This window comes from Osmerus eperlanus, chromosome 12 (assembly GCF_963692335.1).
Source record: "Osmerus eperlanus chromosome 12, fOsmEpe2.1, whole genome shotgun sequence".
In the NCBI taxonomy this organism is placed as follows: domain Eukaryota; kingdom Metazoa; phylum Chordata; class Actinopteri; order Osmeriformes; family Osmeridae; genus Osmerus; species Osmerus eperlanus.
This window is the reverse complement of record NC_085029.1, coordinates 13,166,674-13,193,000: the sequence shown is the minus strand read 5'-3', so window position 1 is coordinate 13,193,000 and position 26,327 is coordinate 13,166,674. Positions and strand designations below refer to the sequence as shown.

General features: G+C 45.0%; 1 protein-coding gene across 2 annotated transcripts in view; it reads right to left on the bottom strand.

Moving 5' to 3' along the window:
- The window catches only part of grid1b (glutamate receptor, ionotropic, delta 1b), a 183,246-nt gene that overhangs the window by 26,604 nt on the left and 130,315 nt on the right, over positions 1-26,327 (bottom strand). For both annotated transcript variants that reach the window (XM_062474151.1, XM_062474152.1), the window contains exons 5-8: positions 11,560-11,613; positions 6,314-6,487; positions 3,579-3,740; positions 2,495-2,614 (exon numbers count right to left, since the gene is read on the bottom strand). In XM_062474151.1, coding sequence (XP_062330135.1) covers positions 2,495-2,614; positions 3,579-3,740; positions 6,314-6,487; positions 11,560-11,613 — 510 coding nt within the window. The remainder of the gene's footprint in view (positions 1-2,494; positions 2,615-3,578; positions 3,741-6,313; positions 6,488-11,559; positions 11,614-26,327) is intronic.

Here is a 26,327-nt window from a genome sequence, read left to right as displayed (position 1 = left end):
GGTATTCTGTTCTTCTCTGAATAGTCTTTATTTGATGTCCAGGTTGGAAAGTGCCTGTCCTTGACAGCTCATGCTAACCACAATTACAAATATCATTAAAGACCTTGAAAAGAAGAAAGACAAATAACAATAATAGCCCATGTTCCTTTCAGGCATATTACCTAATACTTCTGAAAAGCAAATTGTTACAAGGATTCAAATCATTGTCAAAGGAGCTTTCACACTTTTTCTTGCGTTTTAATGGGTTAATTTCAGGAGCGCCGCTATTCTACAGAGGCCCATTAGGCCCAAATGACTGGGTAATTTGACTCTTTTCCGAATTGAAAAGCATATCTATCTGCCTGTATTTATTGCTTGCTAGGGACAGAGAGGCGCGACAGCAGAGGAGGCTCAGAGCAGAGATGGGACCCTGTTTGCTTATCGAAGGCTGTCGTACAAGCAGATAAGGGAGGCTGGTCTTTGGAGACGACCCACTCCTGGATCCATATCTCCATGGGTAGACACAGGAGATGCCTCCACGCAAACAGGCACTGTCTGTCCCACACAATGCTTCCACCCTCTGCTGTCTGACCCTGTGACACACACACACACACATACATTGCGCACTCACACACATGCACCACACACACACACACATACATTGCGCACTCACACACATGCACCACACACACACACACATACATTGCGCACTCACACACATGCACCACACACACACACACACATACATTGCGCACTCACACACACGCACCACACACACACACACATACATTGCGCACACGCACACATGCACCACCCCCCCCCCCCCCCCCACACACACACACAGAGCAGCCAATCCACCACCCCAAACGTTATCTCTCAAGCCAAAACAGAGGATATTACTAGTCCTTGGCCTGACAGTGATCTTATCGGAGAACAGGGAAGCAGCTGCTGGGCTCCTCACTGTCCTGTGTCTCAGCCATGGTGCAGGACTAATGTGACTCCCTGCCCTCACAGGGTTGCTGCTAGACTGCGAAGAGGAGCATGCTGTGCCTCTCTGCTTCCAAGCTCTCCACCCCTACACTGATACAGCACACACACTATCAGTCCTGTTAGTGAACCCGCTCTGTTACGCTTCGTGAAGGAACAAACATCATGCTTTTCTCTCGCTATTCCACCATCGTGATGAGACTAATGAGGTTCTACGCTACATGGCAGGAGAGGAGACAGAGATGGAGGCGAGGGTGAGGGAGGATCTATCTGAGATGCATCTATCGTGTGGCCAAAATGAAGATGGAGAGATTTTCAGAGGTAGAAGACAGAAAAACATTTCAGTATCTATCAAGTTTAATCTGCAAGGTGTTTTATCGCGGGGCGAGCTGTTTGCTTTGGAATCGGCCTGACAGAGCAGACAGGGTGATTACAGATAAGGAAGAGAGCAGAGGAAGAGAAAAAGAAATGAAACACAAAACAAAACTTGACAGGATGCCCCCACATTTGGAAACAGCAACTTTATAAAGCAGTCTGTATTTTGATCTAGGTTTACAATAGCGATGAAAACATTTACGTTTCCTAAATAGGAGGAAATTCCCTGGCAGTCAGTCCTATCCGACACTAATTTGTCCATCTTCACCCGCTCTCTGGAGAGTTTGTAGCCGTTACAGAACGCATCAACACTGTTCCCTAGCAGTGTGTTATTAGCTATCCTTGCGTTCATTAGATCGAATACATGCATACCATGCCATTTAAGAGACTATGAAATCTTGAGTGTGTGGGAGATACTGTGTGTGTGTGTGTACGTGCGGTGGGTGTGCACTTGTACACACAGGCATGCCAGGAGGTGTTTGTGTGTGTGTGTGTAAGTCGAAAATGGCCATGGGCCTATGGACCTCTAATGGCTCTAATGTGAAATACTAAGGTTCATAACTCAAGATGGGAGAGCAGGTGATTAAATCTTCATTACAGCTGGAACTGCCCCGTTCCACTTCCTGGTAATTCATATCCCAGACTGCTTTTTATTTGCTATGATGGACTGACCAAAACACTTGCCTTAAATGGAGAAAAAATATCTGAAAAAGAACCAGAGGAAAGGCCTCATTACATAATGTGAGGAAAACCAGACATGTCAACGCCTGAGAGGCAGGCTGTTTACCACTGGTCCACAACCCTGATACGGTGCCCTGGATTCACGGAGTGATGGCTGTGGTTGGAGGCGACAGTTCCTATTTTCCCCAGTTGTGGAGCATGTCCTGGTTACTCTGCTCGCCTCATAGAGACATTCACACATGACAGGCCTCCTCCATTACATTAATGACCATCTTCAGCCAGTCAGGCAGTAAAAACAACACAAATTTCCACTGGTTTGACTGCTATGATTCACCTCAGTCACACGGCTGTAGTCATTTCTGGCACTTCCCTGTTGTAGTTTTGAGGACCACAGAGACTCAGAAATGTCTTTCTAATCTAACGGGACTGCAGAAATAATGAAAGCAGGGAAATGATTGATTCAACTACTCACCCTCTTCACATCTTTTCCGAACGTCTCGCTAAAACTGGAACCCAGGATCTCAAACTGGACGTGGGAGTTGGACCCATTCTCCTTGAAGTCCATGGTTCCGGTCAAGCCCAAGACGCTACCCTGAGGAACACGAAACGTGAACAGACCAAAGTGAAATTATTGCCTTTTTGCCTTTAGAGGCAACCAATTACGCTACGCCAACATTCAAAATCAAAATCTGTCCATTACTATAAAATGTAGGGAAGCTGTCGTGTTTGTCCTTAGCAAGAATCTTGATTACGGTCACCTAATATAGAGGTTGCCTCAGTGTTGGAGATTAGGGCCCTCCACACTGCTCTCTGTGCTTCACTAAAGAGCATTCCATTGGAGAGGAGCACAGACCTCTTAGACACACACTTTACACACAAAAACTGAGTGAGAGGAAAGACTGATAGAGACTGATAGAGAGGGGGTTCAGCACCATCTCCCTGATGTGCAGATAGCTTCATACAGTGGGTATGAATGTAGCTTATGTGCTGACTCACACAGTCCAGCAGTCCTCCAGCCCTCCAGTCTCCACTCTTCTGACTCTCTTTCTCTTCTCCGACCATCTAAACCAACCAATCCTTGGAACCTCCAACCCTCCAGTCCCGCATCCCCCTGACCCTCGAAACCTTGAAACCCCAGCCCTCCAGTCCAGAGTCAAGGCTATAGATATCATACATCCGGATAATAGCCGCGACAGAAATTACACGGCCGTTGAGAGGAGAGGGGTGGAAACCGTCTTCCTCTCTGCAGAGCTGTGCGTCTCGCGATGCATGAAGAGAGAGTTCACTCCTCCTAGCTGCGGTCATGCTCACGTATTTTTCCATTTGCACACTAGAATACTTTCTAACTAGACAAGAACATCTGATGCTCTCTCTCTCTGTTTCCTGGACGTTTCTTTAAAGAGGCAGGCATTCATCCTGATCAGATGTATGCTTATCTGTTGGTGCCAGACAGGACTTCTATCCCAATCATAACAAACCAAGACAGATGTTTTGACCACTACAACAAACAAAGATCTTCAGACTCCTTTCCAAGCCTCCTGTTTGGTCCTCCATACCTTCTGGATGGTCTCCAGCATGGACCAGCCTCCGTTCCAGGGCTTGGTGGACTTCCTGATGCAGTTGAGGCTGGCCATGCTGTGCCACTTCCTGTCCTCCAACTTCCTGTAGAAGGCGTTGGCCAGCATCAGCACACTGTCATACAGGTAGAGGTTGGACACCTGAGGAAGAGGTGAAGAGGGAGCACAAGGAAGGAGGAGGGTTGGGGAGCAGGAGTGAGGAGAAACAGGAGAGGGGTTGCGGGCGAGAGTGAGGAGAAACAGGAGAGGGAAGGAGGATGAGGACGAAGTGGAACAGTTGCAGTTCAAAAAGATGATTGAGAGGATGCCAAATGAGAGGTTGAAATAGAGTGGGAGGAAGATGGAGGAGACAAATACACACAACTTATTACTGCAATGTACATGATCTGTTTGCTATAAATCCATCAAATCTGCTTTTCTGGAGAGCATCATCAGGCTTCCATATTCAAAAGACAATAAACAGACTACATCTTGATGTGGCCATCAGTCAATGCCTCAGGTGCTTGTGTGCATGCATGTGTGTGTTTGTGTACACAAGCAGGTGTGTGTGTTTGTGTCTGTTAAGCCAGTCTGAGTGACCTCTGGGACTAAACACTGTGCGGCTTAGCTGGGGACTTAAATAGTGCTAGGGCTAAATCAGCACCACACGAGTCCTTGTTATACACACACACACACATCCCCTATGACTGGATTTGAGTGGTGCCGGGGCTGACCCAGAACTGTGGAGCAGAGACCAAATGCACTGTGACACAGCAGTACCAAACAAACAGTGTGACAAATCAGCCTCCGCCCTGTCCTGCTCTGTTCTTTGATATGGAGAGCGAGAGAGAGAGAGAGAGAGAGAGAGAGAGAGAGAGAGAGAGAGAGGAGAGAGAGAGAGAGAGAGAGAGAGAGAGAGAGAGAGAGAGAGAGAGAGAGAGAGAGAGGAATGAGAAAGAGAAAGAGAGAGAAAGAGAGAGAGAGCCCTGGAATAATCGGGCAAGCATGATGATGTCATCCACACTCTCCACACATTTACACGCAAACAATGCAAGGTGACATTTTGACAATGAATGCCTGTCCTGCTGATAAAGTTATAGAACACAATATAATACACTGACTGACGGACCACTTTAACAGGGAAAAGATGGGGGTATTCAAATAGGTATCAGGATCATTTGCTTATACACTGCTCATTTTCTGTTGAAGAGGGAGGGCTGTAAGTAGTGTTGAAACTGCAAATCCACCAGAAAAATGCTGACAGGGTTGGAAGCCCTGGCACTGCAGTTCTCTCCATCGTCATGAACGTGATTTGACATCAAACAGCATTTAACCCTCCGTTGCATAAATGATTGAGATAGCAGCCACCACCAACCCCAATGGAGTTTGAGTTTTTAGAGTGAGTGATTGTGTGTGTGTGTGTGCGCGCGTGCGTGTGTGCTGAGGAGGGGGGCGTGGGGGTGTCATGCCATCTGTTAGAACATCAGGAGCAAGGAGGCACGGAGCAAGCAGGGAGAGTTCAGGTGTGTTCAAGGGGTTTAGGGGGACAGCTGTGCTTATGTAGTCAGGAGCAGGAGGAGGGGCTCTAGCGGTGTGACAGCTTTGTAAAATGTGGGATTGCTTGCTCGCTTTCAAGGTCAACAATTCTCTGCAATTTTCTCACCTTAAATGGGAGTAATTATAGGGTTTTATTTCTCATTTTTCTCAGAGTATTTGCTTGTTTCCCAACTTTAAATATGATCCGATTATATATTATTCTGAATCACAGTGGGCGAGAGTGAGCAATGTGAGTGGGAAGAGCACAATGAGGAAACTTTAACTCTCTGAGGGACTCAAAGCGAAACACAAACACTAATGAGTCAATAATAGCCACTGGCTACAGCTTAACTTCAAGCGAACGCCTCAACCGCCTTGTCCATGGTCTCCCAATAGACTCCTTCTTATCTTCCCCGTCCCCCCGTCCCTCATCCCTTGATCCAGCCACACTTTCCAGGGTTCTAGCCTTGTGTAGCTAATAGACAGACAGCTCATCAGGACTTGACAGTGACCAAGCGATAAGCTAACGCTAGCTTGCCCCCGGACTCCTCAGGTCAAACACTCTCTGATACTAGAAATAAACAGAGGTCTGTGTCACTCTGAGCTGGCTGGGAAGCTGCGGCGTGTGATTGGATCACAGATACGGCCGCTGGCGGGCAATGCCCGGGCTTTCAGACACCCGTCAACACTACTGTTTTGCTTGTCTAATAATCGACCTTGAACACATGAATTCAGACTAAGCGAAGGTTTAACAAGGGATGTTTGTGTCATCATCCCTCTGGTTGTTGTTGTTTAATCTCCCTTTAAAGTCCTTTCTGACATCTTTTCTCACATCTGATGACACTTTAAGATGTTGTTCTGGACAAACAGACCCACAATTTGGGATTCCACTACAGTTAGCTCAATGTGGCAGAAAAGGTGAATTAAATTCCTGGTGCTCTTTGTCACACAAAATAAATGTGCCTTCGCAGTACCATATAATGCACACTGCTTCCATGACATATTACTTGTAGATGTGAAATAAGCTACCAATATACTACACATACACACACATACATATAGTTTCAATATATATATATATACACATTCTCTTTTATATTTTCACTTGGTTATTATATTGAACTTTACGTTTTATTAAAAGGTATCTCAGTTTTATTGCAGGTTCACGCCCATATCCCAGTGATGTCCCAGGGACTGACCTCCAGGGACTGCAGGTAGCCTTCCTGGGGGTCGCACAGCAGGGAGGAGATGCGGTGGCTGCTCCTCATGCAGCGCGTGCTGCTGTCCTTCCACATGGGGAAGATCTGGCGAATCACAGTCATCCGGCCCAAAGCACTATGGGCCAGCTCCATAATCTCAGTGTCGCTGATTTCCTAGAAAGGGAGAGGAGAGGCAGGTGTTGTGTGAAGGACAGAGAGGGAGTGCGTGTGTGAGGGGGTGGGTGAGAAAAGAGAGAATGATACATGGTCAATATCTGTGAAAGTGTAGTTTGGTTCATACCCATTTTAAGATTGTGAATTGCATGATTAGACAGCCGGTTCTGTGCCAGCGTATAGATCTGTCCATTTAAACAGCTGTGAATCCTACGATAATGACACCCTACAGTCAAACCTCAGGCAATTTTCTGCACTTAAACCAAACAAAGTCCAGTGGGCTGGAGGACAAAGTGTTCTATTGGCGTAAAAAGGGTCATTAAAGTGACTGGATGGCTAAGGATATGGCACATTAACAAGAGATGGAAATGACCTCAGCAAAGGAAATTCAATATTGCAGAGATTTCAGAGCTTTGTCTTTAAGAATCAACTCCATTTCCATTCAGGGTTAAAATCTTGAAATTTCTTTGAGTGAGTGATTCTATTTTAAATTCAAAACTCTGTGACTCAGTGCCTCTTTATTTTATACCAAGCTAATAATACCAGTACACAACACTGGGCCAAACTAGGAGATGACAGTTCTGTTATACATAAGGCACTGTTTGTCTGCACCTTTTCCATTTAGTCATTTAGCAGACGCTTTTATCCAGAGCTCTTATCCATTTTCCGCCTTAATAGTTCACTAAGAGACAAACACAACTGAGAAGGGAACTGTGCCTGCATCTGCTTTCCATACTCCTGTGGGCTGCCAGTTTCATGGTCTCAGCTACCCTCCAGGCCCAAGGCTAGGGCCCCAACAGCCACCTCCAGGATCCGGTACAGTTGTCCCAGTCCTCTCAGCAACAGATGTCAGCCTGCCGTCTCTGTTGCCTCTGTAACAGTTCGCCTTATCTTGTATGATTTCCTTGTTTTTCTGCTTGCTTGGGTTTTCCCTCTCAGCCCTATGGGAATCAACCCCCAGGCAAGCCTACTGTATTGAGCCCTGGATCCACCACCGTTTTGTATGGAGACACATGCACAGACACGAGCACACTTACACACAAGCACCAACGCACTTGCAAACACACACACGTACACACACTAGCTTACACACACACCCTAGCACACACACACGCCTGCACCCACACATACGCTCACTCAAACACACAAGCACACACGCTAGCACAAACACACACACAAGCTCCAACACACAGACACACACACAACCTGGCAGTGTTGAGGGACTCCTCAGTGTGGTCAGCTGCTGTGGCAGGGAAAGCTATCATTTCCACATCAGTGAGATGTACTCTGGGTTATCATACCAGACTCCAGCTGGACATGACCATGTCAGTCTGTGTTCTAGCCTAGTGGGGAGTAACGTGCTGTGAAAACATGATGTGTCATTGTTTCCTCACCACAGTAACCCTCAAAGACACCTGACATTGCATTAAAGTAGCATCAAGGAGAAGTGAAGTTCTTATTACAAAGTAAAAGAAGTTTCAGTGCAAGTTTGTTTGTGTACTGCTGTAATGAGCTGTTTCTGATGAAGTTGGAAGTAATATATCATCAATCAGTCACACAGTCTTTACAGTGATGTTCTCACCAAGTACATTTATTATATTCAGTGATGTGAATGATTTTCAAAAACCAGTTAGATAGATATCGTTATAAACATGATGGTTAATTATTAAATAAATACAAATTAATTATAAATTGTAGTTATGTTCATACTACGCAGTGTCTTTTGGAAAGGATTTTAGACCCTTAACTGTTTTCCACATTTTCTGTGTTTTAGACTTAATTTACACATCAAACATTTTCTGTTTTGGCCTCTGACTTTAGGGGCTAATATTGGGTTCTGCTCTGTTAAGAATGTTTCGCAGCAGACGCTTTCCCGCTAGATGTGTCAAAGAGAACATCGTTTTCCCATTAGAGGGTATTTTAGCATGTACTTCTGTCTACAGCCCCTCAGGGCAAGAGGGATGAGGAGAGGCTGTGTTCTGGTGTCGGCGCTAAAGCCTGACACGGCTTCACTGTGCCCCTGCACTGGCTTTCCTCACCCCCACTGATTCACACTCGGCTGTAGTCAACATCTGCAGTTAGAGACCAGCCCTCCCCCCCTCCTTCATGCCCCCTCTTACCCACCAGACCAAACCATCTGGTCTTCAGACATGCTGCCACTGTAAACACCTGGAGTCAAATTCACAAAACATCTTAAGGCTAAATGTAGCGCTCCCAAGCTGCTGATTAAGGAGATGGTCGGAAAAATAATGGGCGTTTACGACTCCAAATCTTTTGGTCTGAGTAGTATTTTCACAAAGAGTTTTAGCTCTAAAAGTGCTTACCACTTTTGTTTGTTTTTTAGTTTGATCAGAGATCCAATATAATGCATCGACAAGATTATGTGAAGAACACATATTTTTGGGGTCTCTGTTTGTGATGAGAACACAGGGAGGCTTAGAGAGTACAAGACCAGCAAATGTACAACTCACATACCAGAATGTAGGTGGTCTACGAGTTGAAAGGTAAGAAGGTAAAAATAGTACAAATGTAGTCCTAAAAACATGAGAAAGTAGGCTGGTCCCAAAAAAGATAAGGAACGACTTCAAGCACATGAAGAGTGTGATCTTCCTGTGTGTGGGCTGCTCAGTAAGAATGAATACCAGAAATGTCTCTGAAATGTATATTCAGAGATCAGTCGCCACACGTGTTCTGTGCTTTAGACAGCTACTTTGAGACGTAACACATGGGGCTGCAGAAACTAAATCCAACACAGACAAAAGTCTGGGGGGGTCAGATGGCTCAGCAGTTAAGGAATCGGGCGATTAATCAGAAGTATGCCGGTTTGATTCCTGGCTGTGCCACATGACGTTGTGTCTTTGGGCACTTCACCCTACTTGCCTCAGGGGGAATGTCCCTGTACTTACTGTAAGTCGCTCTGGATAAGAGCGTCTGCTAAATGACTAAATGTAATGTAAATTTAAAGTCACTGTCAGTACCACAGTGACACGTACAGAGGGCTCCATCCATGCTGCTGAATAGGATGTGAGGGGTCAATTGGTCTGACACGTACAGAGGGCTCCATCCATGCTGCTGAATAGGATGTGAGGGGTCAATTGGTCCCAGGCAGAAACAGTGGATGCATGAAAGTCTGAAGACAGAATATTGAATGCGATGACACCGAGATCCTTTCATAATTTATGGAAGGCAGATAATACATTAAGAGATGATAGATAAAAACCTATGAAATTACGGAAAAAGGGTCATTTTCATCCGTTCATTTCATGAATGACGTTGACGTTGGCTCGTTACCTGGAGATGTATCATTGAGTTGCTTTTGGAGCAGATGGAAGCTGCTAATATGCTTTCAGAGGAAAACTGTTTTAACATGTGCAGGCTCAGCACTGAATAAAGACTGGCGCTTAGAGTCAGGTAAAGGTTCTTACTAGGTGTGTCACATTGTAACACGTTCATTGCAGAGATTTTTGAGGTTTCACAACAATGGTTTGATTTTCCTAAAAGCGACATTTAAGTATTATACTATCTTCCATCATGAACCATGTCAGTATTGACTGAACACCTTTGTGTAAACGCTTAGTGATAAAAACCAAAAACAACAACATGAACACATACTGATCAATTAAAGCACCATCTGGCAGGGCTACCAGATTACCCAGCATGCATCACCATTAGGGACGGCCCTGTCTGGTAGTCTGTGACATCAGCACGCTTCTATGCATACTGCCTACAGCTAAGCATTCTGGGAAACAGTAACAGACTCGACGGGAGGCTAGTGCTCCTGCAGCTCAGCACCTCCTCCTCCTTGTTCCCTCTCCTGTCCTCAGCTGCCAAAATAGTCATTAAAAATGTTCAAAGACCGCTGAGCGTTTGTTGACTGTGCCTGGTTTACCAGAGAGGTTGGGTTCGCACCTGAGGGACTATTCCATTGGTTGCACTGATTGCACCAGACAAACTATCAAGCAAAGCCAAAGTGGGAGCCCATTCGAGCACTCTCTGTTCAGTTTCGCCCCAGACAGCTGTGTTTAATAGAGGTGATGAGGTGACTTCGGGCCAAAAGGCCAGGGTTGTTTAGTTGCATCTCTCTGAGAAACACAAACCAAGCCTGGGGAGTACCCCAGATTGGAGCAGACTGAGAAGATATTTGACCTCCTTGTGACATCTGTGACCTACCTGACTCGACATGGTCTGACCTGAGCTACCCAGCTCTGTCCGTCTCTGTTGCTGGGAGTCGGAGGCTCTGGCATCACAGCTGAATACAAGACAGGCTACCTCCTCTTGTACCTCCCATCCATCGTTAGCATCGACTGAGATTCATTTTCCCAAATTTGCTGCTGAATGCCAGTTGTAACGATGTTAATTTAGGAGGCGTACACTTGCATTTGGTTTAAGGGTGTAGTTGAAGTGAAGCCAATTAAGAAGCAATAAAATAAACGACAGCATCACATCCAGGACTTGTTGGCTTCAGTCAGTAGAGATGTACTTCAATGTCAATTACTTTAACACAGTTTGAGATGTGGTAAGGAGTGGGTAAACTATATTCAGGATTTGGATTTTGAACATGCACCAGAAGAAAACATTATTTTGGCAAAGGGAGTAAAGTGGTGACAGTTTGACATTCAGCATTTGAAGGAACCATGCAGTGTTTTCCCCCAAAAACATACAAAAGCTTTAAAAGATGTGTTCATTGGCTGTGAGACTTGATGAAGGGTATTTGTATTAGGAAGGAACAGATGAAAACGCTTGGCAGTGTTTGTGATGAAAGAAGCTTGAGTTGGATTACAGCAGAGCCATGAGAAACAGAGGCAACAATAATGGGGGATAAGATCAGTAATGCCTTAGCAAGAACTCAAAATGGTCTCCGTCTGCATTTCTGGTGTATTTGGTTGCCAAGATTGTTTTAGTGTGGTCCCTAGAGTATTGGCCTGCAATAATTCAGATGACCTACAGTATACACACACTCAAAGTAAGGTCTTGGCCTCTTGACCTTGTAGTTCCCTGTAACTACTGATTACAGGTTAGTGGAATGTGTACGTGTGTGTGTATGTGTGTGTGTGTGTATGCTTATTGCCCACCTCATTCACAAACACCCAGTGACTGTCCTTGGATGCCAGGTTGGTTTCCACCGCCTGCAGAAGAAGAGAGAGGAGAGAGAGAGAGAGAGAGAGAGAGAGAGAGAGAGAGAGAAGAAAGAAAGAGAGAGAGAGAGAGAGAGAGAGAGAGAGAGAGAGAGAGAGAGAGAGAGAGAGAGAGAGAGAGAGAGAGAGAGAGAGAGAGAGAGAGAGAGAGAGAGAGAGAAGAAAGAAAGAGAGAGAGAGAGAGAGAGAGAGAGAGAGAGAGAGGGAGTTAACCATTCAATTATTCACCAAGGCGCATGTCCAGCCGGCTCACAGTTCCTTTTCCAGACTATCCAGTTAAGAAGCAGGGATACAGTGGGCTTTGGCACAAGACAGAGGACAGGTGTGTTTCCTCTAAAATCCATCCATCCATGCCAACATAACATTTCCACCCATCCATTTGTCACGGATGCTTTTTTTTAAATTAAAATGTTCTTTAATTTGACAAAACAGCAATATTCTGACAGTTTGATTCAGTGCTGATGATTGTATTGTTATGATTTATATTGGGTTGTTCTCTCTGGTTATTGTTTCTGTGCCATATATCCCTGTCCCCACAGTTTGAATCAACAGGTCCGAATTAGAGATAAAGTAAAATAAGCAAACTACTACGAAGTTAAAACCGTGGGCAACACAGAAGAATGTCTGGCTTACATTTTGTTTGATAAGTGCCAGGTTTGGCCTCTGCTATTTCTATTTACACACTTTTCGTTAATTATAATTGTTGACATGGCCATAGGAAGCTAATAGAATTATAGCAAATGACAGAAAGAGAGCAACCCAGTAACAATGGTTTCTCATTATGACTTACTCCTGGTAAGGTGTGGCAGGACCATCTATTCTGAAACAGGTCATTATAACCTTAAGTCTCATCCTCATCCACATCCACACAGAAATGAGCCTGACTTTCAAACAGAGAACTACTACTGACCTGAATACCATGTGACAAGTGTGACATGTCAGGGGTGTTAGATATGTGGAAATTGTAAAGTGTACTGACAGATTCATACTTCAGACGGAAAAAGCCTTGGATATGGTTTGACCTTTCCTTGTACAGCCCTCGTCACTCAGCTCCCATCTCCAGGTTAAGGTGACACATGATTGCGTCCCATGACGTCCACGTGACTCATCACTTTGCTGGAAGAAATTTTATTTCAACCAGGGAAAGTCTGAATGGTGCTGAAAATATGATCTACGGGAGACTATGATGTAGTCGATATAGCGTAATCTAGATGAAACAGGTACAGTAAGTAAGTAAGTAAAGTTTATTTGTATAGCACCTCTCGCAGATAAAAATCACAAAGTGCTTCACAACAAAATGCAATATAACACCACACATTAAGAATACAGGAACATATTAAAATAGAAAATATGACAAACAACCATACAGGACTGTCAATAGGCATTATGGCCAGCTACTACACATCATAACACCACATACTGGATGTTATATATATATATATATATTTATTGAGACACAATCTCTAAGAGAGACAACAGGGTGGTATGGACTTGTCTCTCAGGCCAAGAGCTCCTGAAAGTGCACTGCACATTGGCTGTGATGTGCCGTTTCCTCCCACAACCTCTGGCCCAGAGCCCCTCTCTGTGCATGAAGAATCATCCTACACATCCCTGAAAGCACAAATATGAGTTATCCCACCCCACCCCCTCTCTTTATCTGTCTCTCTCTCCCCGCCCCCCCTCTCTTTATCTGTCTCTCTCTCCCCACCCCCCCCCCTCTTTATCTGTCTCTCTCTCCCCGCCCCCCCTCTCTTTATCTGTCTCTCTCTCCCCGCCCCCCCCCTCTTTATCTGTCTCTCTCTCCCCCCCCCCTCTCTCTAACTATCTTTTTGGCTCCACCTCTGTCTTTTCTCCATCTGTCCTCTCCTCCCTCCTTCCTGACCATTGCTCCTGAGGGGACAGTATGACTAACCCCCTAGATGCTGGATCATGGGCTAGCCAATCCAAACACTGCACCAGCCAGCATGGTGTCAATGAAGAGGAGAGAGGACACCACTGGCATGGTGGGAATGTTTGGTGGGAATGGGAGAGTTTGGCGCATTAACATTTACACATTTTGCATATATATGGTCAATATATCAGGAGGTAATATGAAATGAAGGGGTTGTGTTGATGAATCCAGTACTGAAGATCACCTATGATTGCAGCCCTACCTCTGAAGACAGTCTGTGAACTAACGCCTGGGTAATGGGGTGTAACACCTACGACTCTCGAGAGCCAGACTAAGTGGTCAAAGCCTGCAAGCTAGGTGCTAGATGTGACAACCATTAACAAGCTGGTCGCACTAGGCTGGTGACACACCGGGGAAAATATACTTTTAACACCTGCATGTTAACCGAAATGTTCAGTCAGCGTCTAAATGCTTTTCGCAAAGATGGTGTTGCAAAACCATTGTGATCTCACTACCCCTGTGATTCACAACATCCGATGGAAACTGCACACACTTTCTGAGATTAGAATGGTGAACAACAAGCCCTTACTGTAGGCTTCTATGCTGCAACATGGAAGAACCATGAGAGGACATTGCAGAACTCAATTGCATTGAACTCCATAGCTGGGTGTTCTTAATTATATTTGAGTTGGTTTCATGTTCTTCTGCAGATTAGATTTCAAAACCTAGCAGTATGAAACGACTCAACATCACTATCAGGCTTGTTTCTTTCTACAATTAGAATACATGTTTGTAAGGAGATGCAGGATGAATACATAAGCAGCTGTTTCTTCATGGGCTCTGACCTAAAACACACAGGAACTATTTTCTTGATGAGAGTACCATTGTTGGGTCAGGAGCACCACCAGTGGGGGAGCTCCAGAATTTTCCACAGTACCTTCTTTGTGGGAGGGAGGGAGGGCCAGGATGAGGCAGGAGGGGGCCACTCAACTGGGAATCTGTATCTCCAGAGGTCTCAAACGTAGGTTTGAACTTTGTATTCAATCAATTTGTGCTTAGCAACTACAAATCCAGTCGTATGCCAACAGAATTTCCGATTTGAAAGAGAAACATCACAGGGAACGAGCAACAAACTCAACTTGAGCAGTTCTAAAAATAACTGTGCTTTGAAGAGGAGGTGTTTGGGGTTTGATGAAAAAGAAATACTTCTGGAAAAATAAGGGCTTTTTGAAACCTCCAAACCCATTGTAAACGCCTATACAGCTTTGACTCAAGGATGGTCTCTTGGTCTTCAACTTGGTGAACAGTCTCTCTTGCCTGGATGTAAATCCACCAAGTGAAGGAACAGCATCCATCGAAACATTTCCATCCTGTCTTGTTGTTCTCCTGTGATTAAGCAGTCGTATGCCGCAAGTCGTGTTTAGAACATCAACCAAGCCCACTGGCAATGGTTGGGGGTATGGTTTGAAACCATACCCCCCTGAGGTCTACATTGGATTTTGCTCACTGCTTGCCCCATGTGAAGGCTGGTACAGCCCCAGCCAATATCACCACAGGAAACTGTAAAGTTCCACGCTGCGTAACTATGGCAACAGTCTTCTGAGGTGGTGTGTGTGAGTGAGACGTGCTTTAAGTCATCTATCTCCCGTCTGGTCCTTGGAATGAAGGCCGTTGAATGGAGGCTTGCTTAGTTGTGAGGTTTGGTTTACTGTGGGCTGTGATGTGAAAAGTACTGTGTTTGGGTTTATATATCATTGTACAGAATATCACCTGTACATTTCCATGCAAATTTGTAGATTAATTTTTTTATTGACAGCGCCAGTGTAAAAATATATGTATATTTATCGCTTTTCTAAAGAGAGATCTAGTGACCCTTCATTGTCTGGTTAGCACAAACAGCTTCATTAGAACACATGGTGCAGTCTTCATCACTGGGGATGGCTGACAGGATGCTGCTGGCATACACAGTGGACTTCACAGATAAATATACGTATACTTAGAGCATCAGAAGACAGCAAACATATTTTACTACCCATGGTTGAAAGCAATGCCATTGTGTGTGTGTGTGTGTGTGTGTGATGGGAAGCCATGTTAAACACCTCCCTTAAAAAACAAAACCCTCACCAGTAATGGACAACCCAATTATGGCATCTTGACAAGACCGCGACAAGAGTCATATTACTGGGCGCCCCTGAAACCAAGTGGGATGACTCATACCACGCCTCCCCCTCAGTGCTTAGGAACGTTGGTCTTTTCTATATCCTATTATCACTGACTGAAGAGCAGGCATGGAGGAAAAATGCTATTAGAGTACCGTACCTGAAGAAAAAAAGATGAAAAAGAACCTGTGGACGAGGTTCTGATCTTGGTAACAAGGTTTTTCTTTCTCTCTCAGAGAAACTATGAAACTATGAGGGAAGAGGGGTGAATAGTGGTCTACTGGCTGTGGCAAGAAGGTGTGATTACACACTCCAGGCTCTGAGCAACGGAGTTCTAGTATCTAGTACTGCAGACCCGACCAGGTGCCGAGGGGACCAGTCCTCAGTTTTTAGTTACGAAAAGTCTCTCTCTCTCTCTCTCTCTCTCTCTCTCTCTCTCTCTCTCTCTCTCTCTCTCTCTCTCTCTCTCTCTCTCTCTCTCTCTCTCTCTCTCTCTCTGTCTCTCTCTCTCTTTAGTTAATTAAATCTGTCTTTCTCTCTTTCTTCTCCCTCCTCTCTTTCTCTGTCTCTTTCTTTGTATTCGTGTTGATGACTTGACACGCTTTCTGTATTCTCAATAATCCGTCAATAATGAAACCGACCTTCAGTTCAAATGTCATGACAAGTATTAAAAATGCAAACATTCGTTAGTTTCCGCATTCGTAATTTGTCTCTGTTTGCAAAGACAGAAATGTGTGTGACTGTCGCTAGGCTAAAAGGCAACATTCATTTAGTGTGCAAAGAGAGGCATACAAAAATGATTAAGGACCATGAATAGTTGGCAGCATGGCACACATGTTGCATGCTCAGTTTTAATAGTTGCCTTGTGTTGCCTTCCATGGTTAGTGGTAAGTACAGTCCATGGTTTTTATATGTACCTGTCACTACATACAGTTTGACATGTATGACTGTATGGTGTTTGACAGAAAAAACACTAATAACAACAGCGACAACAAATTGTTCCAACGTATTTCTCTCAAGAGCCCTCTCAACAGTGCATCGATGACATTTGATGCATACAGGCAAGTACACACACAAGTTAGTTTTTTTTATCTGTCTTCCTCCTCTTCCACTCCCTTTCTCATGCACACACACACATGCACACACAAACACATGCACACACACACATGTACACACACATGCACACGCATCTGTACACACAGATTATGCTTGTGTTGCAAAAACGGTAGCAATCCAGGGAGAGATACAAACTGCCACCAAGTGACAAACTACAACTTGAAACTGACTTGTGTTATCCTATTTTATCCTGTAGGCCTTTAAGACAGTGGAGCTGGGTGTGTGTGTTTAGCAATTATTGAAATGTAAAGAAGTTCATTAATTTGATATGAACTGGAAGATGTAGGATGATGAACCCACTAAGATATTAATTTGAGACAATTGTATTCCACCCACTCAGTCTCTCCAGAGTCACACATCAAAGACTGACATCTAAAGACTTGTTTTAACTAATGAACACCAGTGTACACTGCTACTGAGGGAACACACGGCCATGTGCTAATGGTGTCGTAGTGAAGATTATGCTAACCCTGATTTAAACCAAGTCATTGCTTAGATTGTTTGCTTATTTTTCTCCAGTATGTGTTTATGTTTCATGACATTTAATTGTGGACCAGGTTTTCTGACCCGGTTATAACCACTTCAGTGGTGCCACTTCAATGAGCTTGAACCAATACAGGTAACATCACATGAGAGGAGAGCTGTTCTCGTTAATAGGTCCAGAGCCGCTCTAGGCTGAGCAAAGCAATGCATTGTGGGTACTGCAACAATTGCTTTGGGTGCATTGGTCACATCTTTCCAATCATTCAAAAACAGCAACCTCGCAGAGAGATCACATGGATATTTCTAAGGTGGATGTGTGTATCGCTGACTGCAGAGCAATCAAGGTGCAAGCCTCTACATTACCTTCCAAGATGTGTGAAGACATCATGTCTGGGTGTGGATCTTTATGAGGTACCATCATTTACACCTTTTTATTACACATGAAACAATTATCTACAGACAATAAGGCATGGGAAGACAGGTATGGCTTGAGAGGAGGGGGAGGAGGAGAAGAGGAGAGGTGGGGAGGGGGAGGAGGAGAAGAGGAGAGGTGGGGAGGGGGAGGAGGGGAGCGGGAGGAGAGGTGGGAGGGACAGGCTCATTAGAAGAGCACCAAAGCTGCTTGTTGAATCAAAGGCTTTGTGTCGTGGGGGGGGGGGGGGGGGGGGGGGCGGGGGGGGGGGTGGCACGTCTTTCTTCATTGTTAGGAGGGCTGGATGGATATTAGACCTTTTTACCTTTTCAACACAGATAACAAAATTGATTCAAGAGGTTTTGTTGTTGTCGGAGGCCGACCTTTTATAATGTGGGTTATTAGAGCATGGTAAATACGCCTAGGGATGAAAAGAGCTAACAACGTTCTGTGAGAGACCGGCTGAAGACATGTCATTGAAGATACTGAGCAACGCAGGAGAGAAAGTTACCATTGCATTAGCCAAACAACTGCAACCAATGTATCCCACATTGTATGTCATCCAAACTATAGGCTATATACGGATGACCACCCTGAGAGAAAGGGTCCCACTGTTATGCTGTCAGCTTAAAGACAACCCCATACAATGTGCAGATGTTACCGGAGCAAGACTACAGCATTATTCTTCCCGTGCCATGGCTGTCATATTGCAATGCTGTTTGTATGCCCTGATTTGCACAGGCAAGTCTTTCTTTCTCTGTCTTACTTACTCCCTTACGCATAAACATACTCACAGATTCTGCTTTGTTGCAAAAAAAAAGAAAGAAGAAAATGTGTTGTCCATGTTTGCCCGGGCACTGTACCTACTGCTCCATTCATACCTGCCTGCCTCTCTGCCTCTCTGCCTACCTGCCTGTCTCTTTACCTGCCTCTTAGTCGGTACTGTACCGGTCTGTCTGTCTGTCTGTCTGTCTGCCTGCCTCTCTGCCTACCTGCCTGTCTGTCTGCCTCTGAGTCGGTACTCTGTCTGTCTGTCTGTCTGCCTGCCTCTCTGCCTACCTGCCTGTCTGTCTGCCTCTGAGTCGGTACTCTGTCTGTCTGTCTGTCTGTCTGTCTGCCTGCCTCTCTGTCTGTCTGTCTGTCTGTCTGTCTGTCTGCCTCTGAGTCGGTACTCTGTCTGTCTGTCTGTCTGTCTGTCTGTCTGCCTGCCTCTCTACATCTCTGTCTGCCAGCCTTCCTTTTCTGCCATTCTGCAAGCCTGCCTGCCTAGCCAGCTGTGATATCCAGAGGCCAGAGGACATGATGGCAGCATCACGCTGTCAGTGCCAGGGAGGAAACATCATATCCAAGGAGACAACACTTCCTCAAACCCGGGACACTCTTTTGTCACCTCTGCTTTTCCTTTTTTTTCTCTCTCTCTCTATCCCCCCGTTCTCTCTCTATTCTCTGTCTATATTTCTAAGCTATCGCAGACACACACACACACACACACACACACACACACACACACACACCAGACACACAGATGTCCTCCATCCTAATCTTCCTTAACCAGCCTGTCTCTCTCCCCTCTTGCTGCCTATTTTTCGTCCCAAACAGAGCATGTCGGGGTGACTATGACGATGACAGGCTCTGTGCCCTCTCTCTTTCCGAGGCAGATTAAGAAAAGACAAACGTATTCATGCAAACCATGTGAGGAACTACTCAGTGATCTAATGAATGATCCATCTCAAACCCATGACCACAAAAAATCTGCTCTGAAACCAATTCCCAGATTAAAGACGGCTTTCAACGAGTCCCAGACATAGGTAAGTATATGAGGCCGCCCCTTCCTAACAGACTATTCAGAGCTTGCATACTGGAGGTATTCAGGTCTCCAGCTTTTCAAGAGATGGCCCAGCCTGCTTCCTAATGTATAAGAGGAAGGATAAGTGTATAGTGGGGCAGCTGAATGGCCACAAGGAGAGTATTTTCATGGCAAAAGCAATATCCACCTGTGCAGTAAGACTGATGAGGACCGAGACTGCCACTGACCTCAATTATAGTATGCAGATAGGAGAGACTGGGGGGAGAGATGGAAGAGGAGAAGATAGAATGAGAATGCCTGATAGAGTTAAAAGAAGGGCTATGGTTTTGGTGTATGTGTGTGTGTTATATTCACATAGGGGGGCATACGTTTTGTTGCATACACAGCACATAACACAATCAAACCAGCAGAATAGACTGGATCTCTCCCTGACGTTATCGCAGCCTGTGTGAAACCTGTAAACACACACCTACCTGCGTAGTTAAGATATGAAATCTTTACTCGACGTTACTCTCTGCTATAATCAACGGCATTGATATACAGCAGTGCGACCCTGGCCACCCATCACATTACAGGGAGCCCCATCCCAGGGCCTGGCCCAGCAGTACCGGGCCCTGCCTGGCTCCTCAGAGAGATTAGGGGCCCTGGGAGCCTGATTAGCAGCACCGACACAGCATGGCTCTGGAGGTAATGGGCCATTGATCCTCCCTGCAGAGTCAAAATGGAGGATTGGATGGCAAAGTGCTATACAATAGACCAGGCTAAAGAGAGCTGAGGCTGGATATGTTTGAAAATGTGTCTTCTCTGTACTGTATATGGTTTTCTAATGTGTTCAGCATGTGCTGTATGTACAAATATATTTTATACATCTTACGTTCAAAAACGGAAACCCCAAATGACAGTAGACGAAATATTCTTTGATTTGTTTTGTACTATGTACCTTTATAATTGAGACAATGTCTTGAATGCCTGGCCAACGGTTTGATGTAGCGCACAATCAAAAGATAGCATGGCCATCACCTCCTCAAGGGATTAAAACTACTTTCTGTAAGGGCTGAATTAACAACCTTGTTCCCAGGTGAGGTCCCTGAACATACCTCAGAGAAGTTCAATTATACTGCTGTTCTCTCAATATCTCTCTCCCTCTCTCTTTCTCTCTCTTTTTCTCCCTGTCTCACCCATTCTCTCTCCCTCTCGTTTTTTTATCTCTTTCTATCTCTCCATCTGTCTCTCCTTCCCCAGAGAAGTGCTAAAGCAGAGAAGAGCGGAGCAGGGCAGAGCAGGGCAGAGCAGAGTATGTTAGCCTCTCCTCTCCATCAGACAGGACAAAGGTCCATGGATTAATGCTCCCTCTCCTGGTAATCCCATTCTGATTACAGATTAAAGAGCCAACCAGCAACAGCTTTGTCTGTGGTAGCATGAGCCCCTGGCTGCAACTAAATGTTATGCTATTACACAGCCGGACCACTACAGGAGAGAGGGATCTGAAGATGAGAGGAGAGGACACAGGGAAGTGGGGAGAGGAGACAGGGGAGAGGGGGAAATGAGAAGAAGGGAGAGTGGAAAGGGGAGGGTTAGGAGGCAGGGTACAAGGTTGGAGTGGCGACACTACATTCATTTGAAGTAGCTTTGATGTGGAAAAGAAGGCATCTCCCAAGCTTTAATCAACATGTCACTGCTCCACCTCATCAGTGAGTATGGTGTAAGTCATGTTGTCGCTGACAAATAACGCCATTCATTTCATACTAGCATCATGCTTACGTGACAAAGAACATTAGGCTTGTTTGAGGAAGAAGGCTTCCTCTCGCTCTCATACAAGGGGCTGTATTAAAACAATTCAGACCACATTGGCAAATCTGCATGGTACAATTACACATCAATACCTGTCTGAAACCCAGTGGAAATGGCCAAGAACACTTGTGGATGAGGATGTGGCTGCAGGAACGCATGATTAAAGCTTATATTTCAGATCACTTACTTCTCCATTAGGATGATTAATGAGACCTACCAAGGCCACAGACACAGGTAAGGATTGAGAAACGATGCAATTACCTGTTTGTGAATAGAGAGAAGGGGACGCCCTGACCAGGATGGGACCTATACAATCAGGGAGTGGTGAGGTGGGACTGTGTGTGTGTGTGTGTGTGTGTGTGTGTGTGTGTGTGTGTGTGTGTGTGTGTGTGTGTGTGTGTGTGTGTGTGGAATTGGTGGGGCACAGACTCTACAGGACACACCTGCATGACACCTTTCTCATGAATAGTGCCTCGGTGTAGAATATCACAAATGTTGGTGTGATGAGCTCTTGTGATTCTGGAGAAAATGATCTTGGCCATATTATCTGCCTCTTCAATCTCCATCATCTGTGTGCTATGAGTTTGAATGGACAGCAGTGATTATCATACATCACTATTACCATCTCGCTGACCCTTGAACAGGACCAAAGACAAAATGTCCGCCCGTCAATGTCCTCTAGATCATCATTAAGATAGCCAAGAAGTGGGTCACAGGGACAACAGTGATAGAACAAGGTGAAGCTGAAAACAGGAAGGTGCTGTGTTTCGCACTGACAACAAAAGACAAGGCCATTTTAGCTTGTTTATCAGAGTAGCCAACTGAAAATGGAAAGTGCTGAGAAGGAGGCTATTGAACAAATCTGTGTGGGCTTTAGAGTGGTTCTCTTTTAATGGGTTTCTCTCCTAGTTCTCTGCGTTGGACGTATTAGCACCGCTATCTTAGCACCTATTAAAACAGGTCATATCTCCTGCTATTGACCAAAAAGTTCAGGATTAGAAACAGGCGTTGGGGGATGGGAGTGATCCAGTACAGTTAGAGCATCCTCACACCTGAAACCGCATATATTTGATGACTAAATTCGCATGAACATAAGATAAAACATTGCTTTCTGTACAGCGTTTTTGTTCCTTGCAAGGTTAGCTGGCAAATTATAATATCTCCATTTCATCCTCTCTATTTCATTAACAGCTCTCAACCTGGTCTCTGGATAAATCTCCATCAGGATTAATGGTTCTGGTAGTTTCTGCGCATGCATGTGACTACCATCCCTCTACCTCTAAATGTACATGCTTGTTTCTTTAATGGCACCAAAGAGACGAAGCGGAAACTCAAGGTCAGACTTAGTCCTTGTTTGCTTCTCTTACATGCCTCCCCAGAGTGGTTAAGATCTAGAGAGCGATCCCAGATCATCTGACCCACACACACATTTTACATGGAGATTCACTTTGACTTTGGCTATGTGATGAGATGTTCTGGTGATCGAAATCCGTGGAGAGAATGCTTCAGTGCTTCGGTGAAAATTGAAAAAGGGGAATACATCTCAAAATGCAACCAATCAGAGAAAATACATCTTACAAATGCAGCCAATAACTGCCTCTGGCCGTGTATATGAGCACTCTGCAGTCTATCAAACATCAACTGTCTGAAAAGGTAAAAATGGTTGTCTCGTTTTCAGCTTTAACCTCACTATCTGGGAAAATAGCATGGAAGACAGAGAATCCAGCAACATGATGTTCTCTTTATTTTTCATTTATAAAAAAAATAATCTGTAAAACACATAGTAATTCACACTCTTTCTCATGCAGACACACACACACACACACAAAACAAAGCTCCTTTTCATCCCACATTAAGAACGTTTTCTTTTCAACTCTGGCTCATGATGCTTTTGATCTTTGTCATGTTCAGAGTCTCAATTTGAGACCTTTAGACCTGGGCTTCTGGAGGGGAGACCTTGGGCAAGCCTCTGAGTAATTTAGGAGATGCTGTTCTAAGGACAGGGAGGCCACTGGAATAACTACCACAAAGAACATGGTGAGAACTTCTGCTAGAGGAGAGAGAAAAGAAGAGAAGAAAAGAAAAGAGGGGATGAGAGGAGGGAAGAGTAGAGACGATAAGAGAAGGGCAGGATGAGTCTCTCTGGAGCAGAAGGCCCTCCAGTAACAATAGCAGCAGCAGATGTAATAATAACTCTTCTATTTCCTCCTCCAGTTTGCTAGCTGTGTTTTTGGCACTGCAACGTGGAATGCAGGGTCAGCCGGGAAATAGGACCCTGGCAGTATTGATTGTCTAAAACACTGCGGGGGCGATGGAGAGGGGCGTGTGTTGGCGGAGGGAAAGGAAGGGTGGAGGGAAAGAGAGAAGAAATGAGGAGAAGGAGGAGAAGGAGGAGTGTGACTCTTGGGTGAATTCAATAGAGGTGTGAATGCTCCTACTCCAGCAACAAGGAAGAATCTCATCCACAAATCTCGCTGCACAAATGGGTGGCACACATACATACTATACGTACATACACACACCCACACCTACACCATCACACATGCTATGCTAGGTTAGTCTGGGTAAGGCTGGACTGTGCAGGGCTGGACTGGACGAGAATAGGCTAGGCCAAACTAGGCTAGGTAAATTAAACCGGTGCTTGTCATTTTTCCAGTGCAAGTCAGCAGCGATGTGACCATCTGGTAGATCATGATTAGAGTTTGAGCTGCAGTAAAATCACTGAATGGTAATGTCAGTGTGTGTTTGTGTATATATATGAAGACGTGTGTGCTTGGTAAAGATACTTTTGCCTCCATCTGGTACCCTCTTTGCTGTGCTCATCACCATCACTTCTCAAACGACAGTTGACCAAATGATAACGTACGTTTCCAGGCTGCTGGTAGCCGTCAGGCCCGTCAAACCAACTTAATGGCAGGGGAGCAGAGGTGTGAGAGAGACAAGTGAGGATGCATCTTTATCAAAAAGATGGAATTGCGTTATACCACAGGATTCTTTCCCTTTCTGCATGATAACTGCCGCCCCCCCCCCCCACCCCAACACACACAAACACAGCTGGGTCTGCTGATATCACCAACCCTGATACTTCCTTCTCTTCTTTCTCTTCTCTGAGATTTATAGCAACCATGTGAAGGTAGAAATTGAGGCTCCAGTAGAGAGAAACAGCTCAACATCTCTTCTGTGGTAGCTTTGAGGAGGTTGGTGGTGCCCTGTGTCGGAGACACCATATATCTTGAGGCTTGTCCAGCATCTTCAGAAACATGCAGCCTGCTTTGGCTCGGATGAAGACAGACATACTGAGGAGAAATAAGTTCAAAGATCCTTGTTGAGAGGGTTTTAAAGAGGACATATATGAGTCAAATACAAGTGTACTCATGTTTTGTGTTTGCTCTATCTTTCTTTCTTTCTTTCTTTTCCTCACTCTGTTCCTCATCTCTTTTTTCTCTCTCGCTCCTTCTTTCTCTCTCTCGCTCTATGTCTATTACCCATGCTCTCTCTTTTCTCAGTCTCAATGTTTCCTCTTATCTGTTGCTCTTTCTCTCTCCATGGATATTTTATAACGGAACCATTTCATTTGCAAATATCCTCATTTGAAGATGTCAACATTGTTTAAGTCATGGTCGTCTGCATCTGTGTTTAGCATATTGACCTTAATCTTAGTTGAAGCTTAGTGAAAGCTTTTTCCATGCACGTTTATTGTAGCAATTAGAACTAATTAAGAAAACTCAGTAAATCTTATCAGTTCCATTCTGTTGGTACATAACATCTTTCCGATTCCATTAATAATAATATCAGGAACTGGGTGCATTTCTGTCACTGGTGGCCTGGATACAACTGTCTCTATTTCACTACAGTTCAAAGACCTCTCATTAACCCAGTGCTCATTGCTGCTCTCTATACATGAAAAAAACTGTGCAAGGTTATGAGTGCTGCTTCTCCAGTGCACTGCAACCCTCATTCCAGTCTGTGTCAATGGCAGTGCCCCAATGTCAAGGTGTTCATCACTGACTACCGCCGAGAAGAGAAGTATCAAACTGTTACTCCAAATGGCCTTAGTCTAAGCTTGGCTGGGGCTGGCACAGAATACTGAGAAACACAATTTCCTTCAGAGATGGGAGCCAGCATGTGTGCACGTGTTTTCAGTTTGATGTTGGTTGACCTCCCGTATATGTAGTAGTCACGAAGATGTGTTCCAAACAGCTGCAGTCATTTGGAGTTTTCAATAAAGTCGTCCACAAGTATTCAGAACAGGCTTCCAAACAGATGGCAAATCACCATCTAAAACTCAATTTAACAAGGTAATGATAATAATAAAACCTTTAAAAGCAAAAACCAAGGATAACATGTTTTCTCTCTCTCAAAGCAATACCGTTTTTAGACTTCCCTCCCGACACACTCTTCACCTGCTCAACTCTCTCTGTCTCCCTCCATCCTCTACCTCTCTCTCTCTCTCTCCCTCCTCTCTCTCTCTCTATCTCCCTCCATCCTCTACCTCTCTGTCTCTCTCCCTCCTCTCTCCCTCTCTATCTCCCTCAATTCTCTACCTCAGTCTGTGTCCCGTCTCTGTCCTTATCTCCTCTACCTACCTCTCCTCTCAGTGGAGAGCAGTGAGAGGCTAAGAGAGAGGGGGGTCAGGAAGAGGTCTTGGATGAAAGGAGAGGCTTCTTTGTGATGAGGACAAGCAGTAAATTGGTACTCGTCACACACACACACGTAAACACACACACACACAAACACACAGACACACAGACTCTCATTCAGAGACAGGAGTGGGTGTTGAGATGTGGCCAAGGTAAGTCTCTTAAAAAGTCCTCTGTCTTCAGCGCACTCTTCCCGCCTGCCAGACAGCCACCGGGCAGGGCAGGGCAGGCCAGGGGGCATTTCTTTAAGGGTAGCTCTGACTCTCTCAGCAGTTTTTACAGAATGTCATAATTTACATTTTTCTACTTGCTATGTTGTTTTTATCTCCAGTGCCTGTTGCTCACCTTATTAGTTTGCTGATTCCATGGAGACTGTTGTCCAGTTATTGCTGACCAGAGCTGTCAT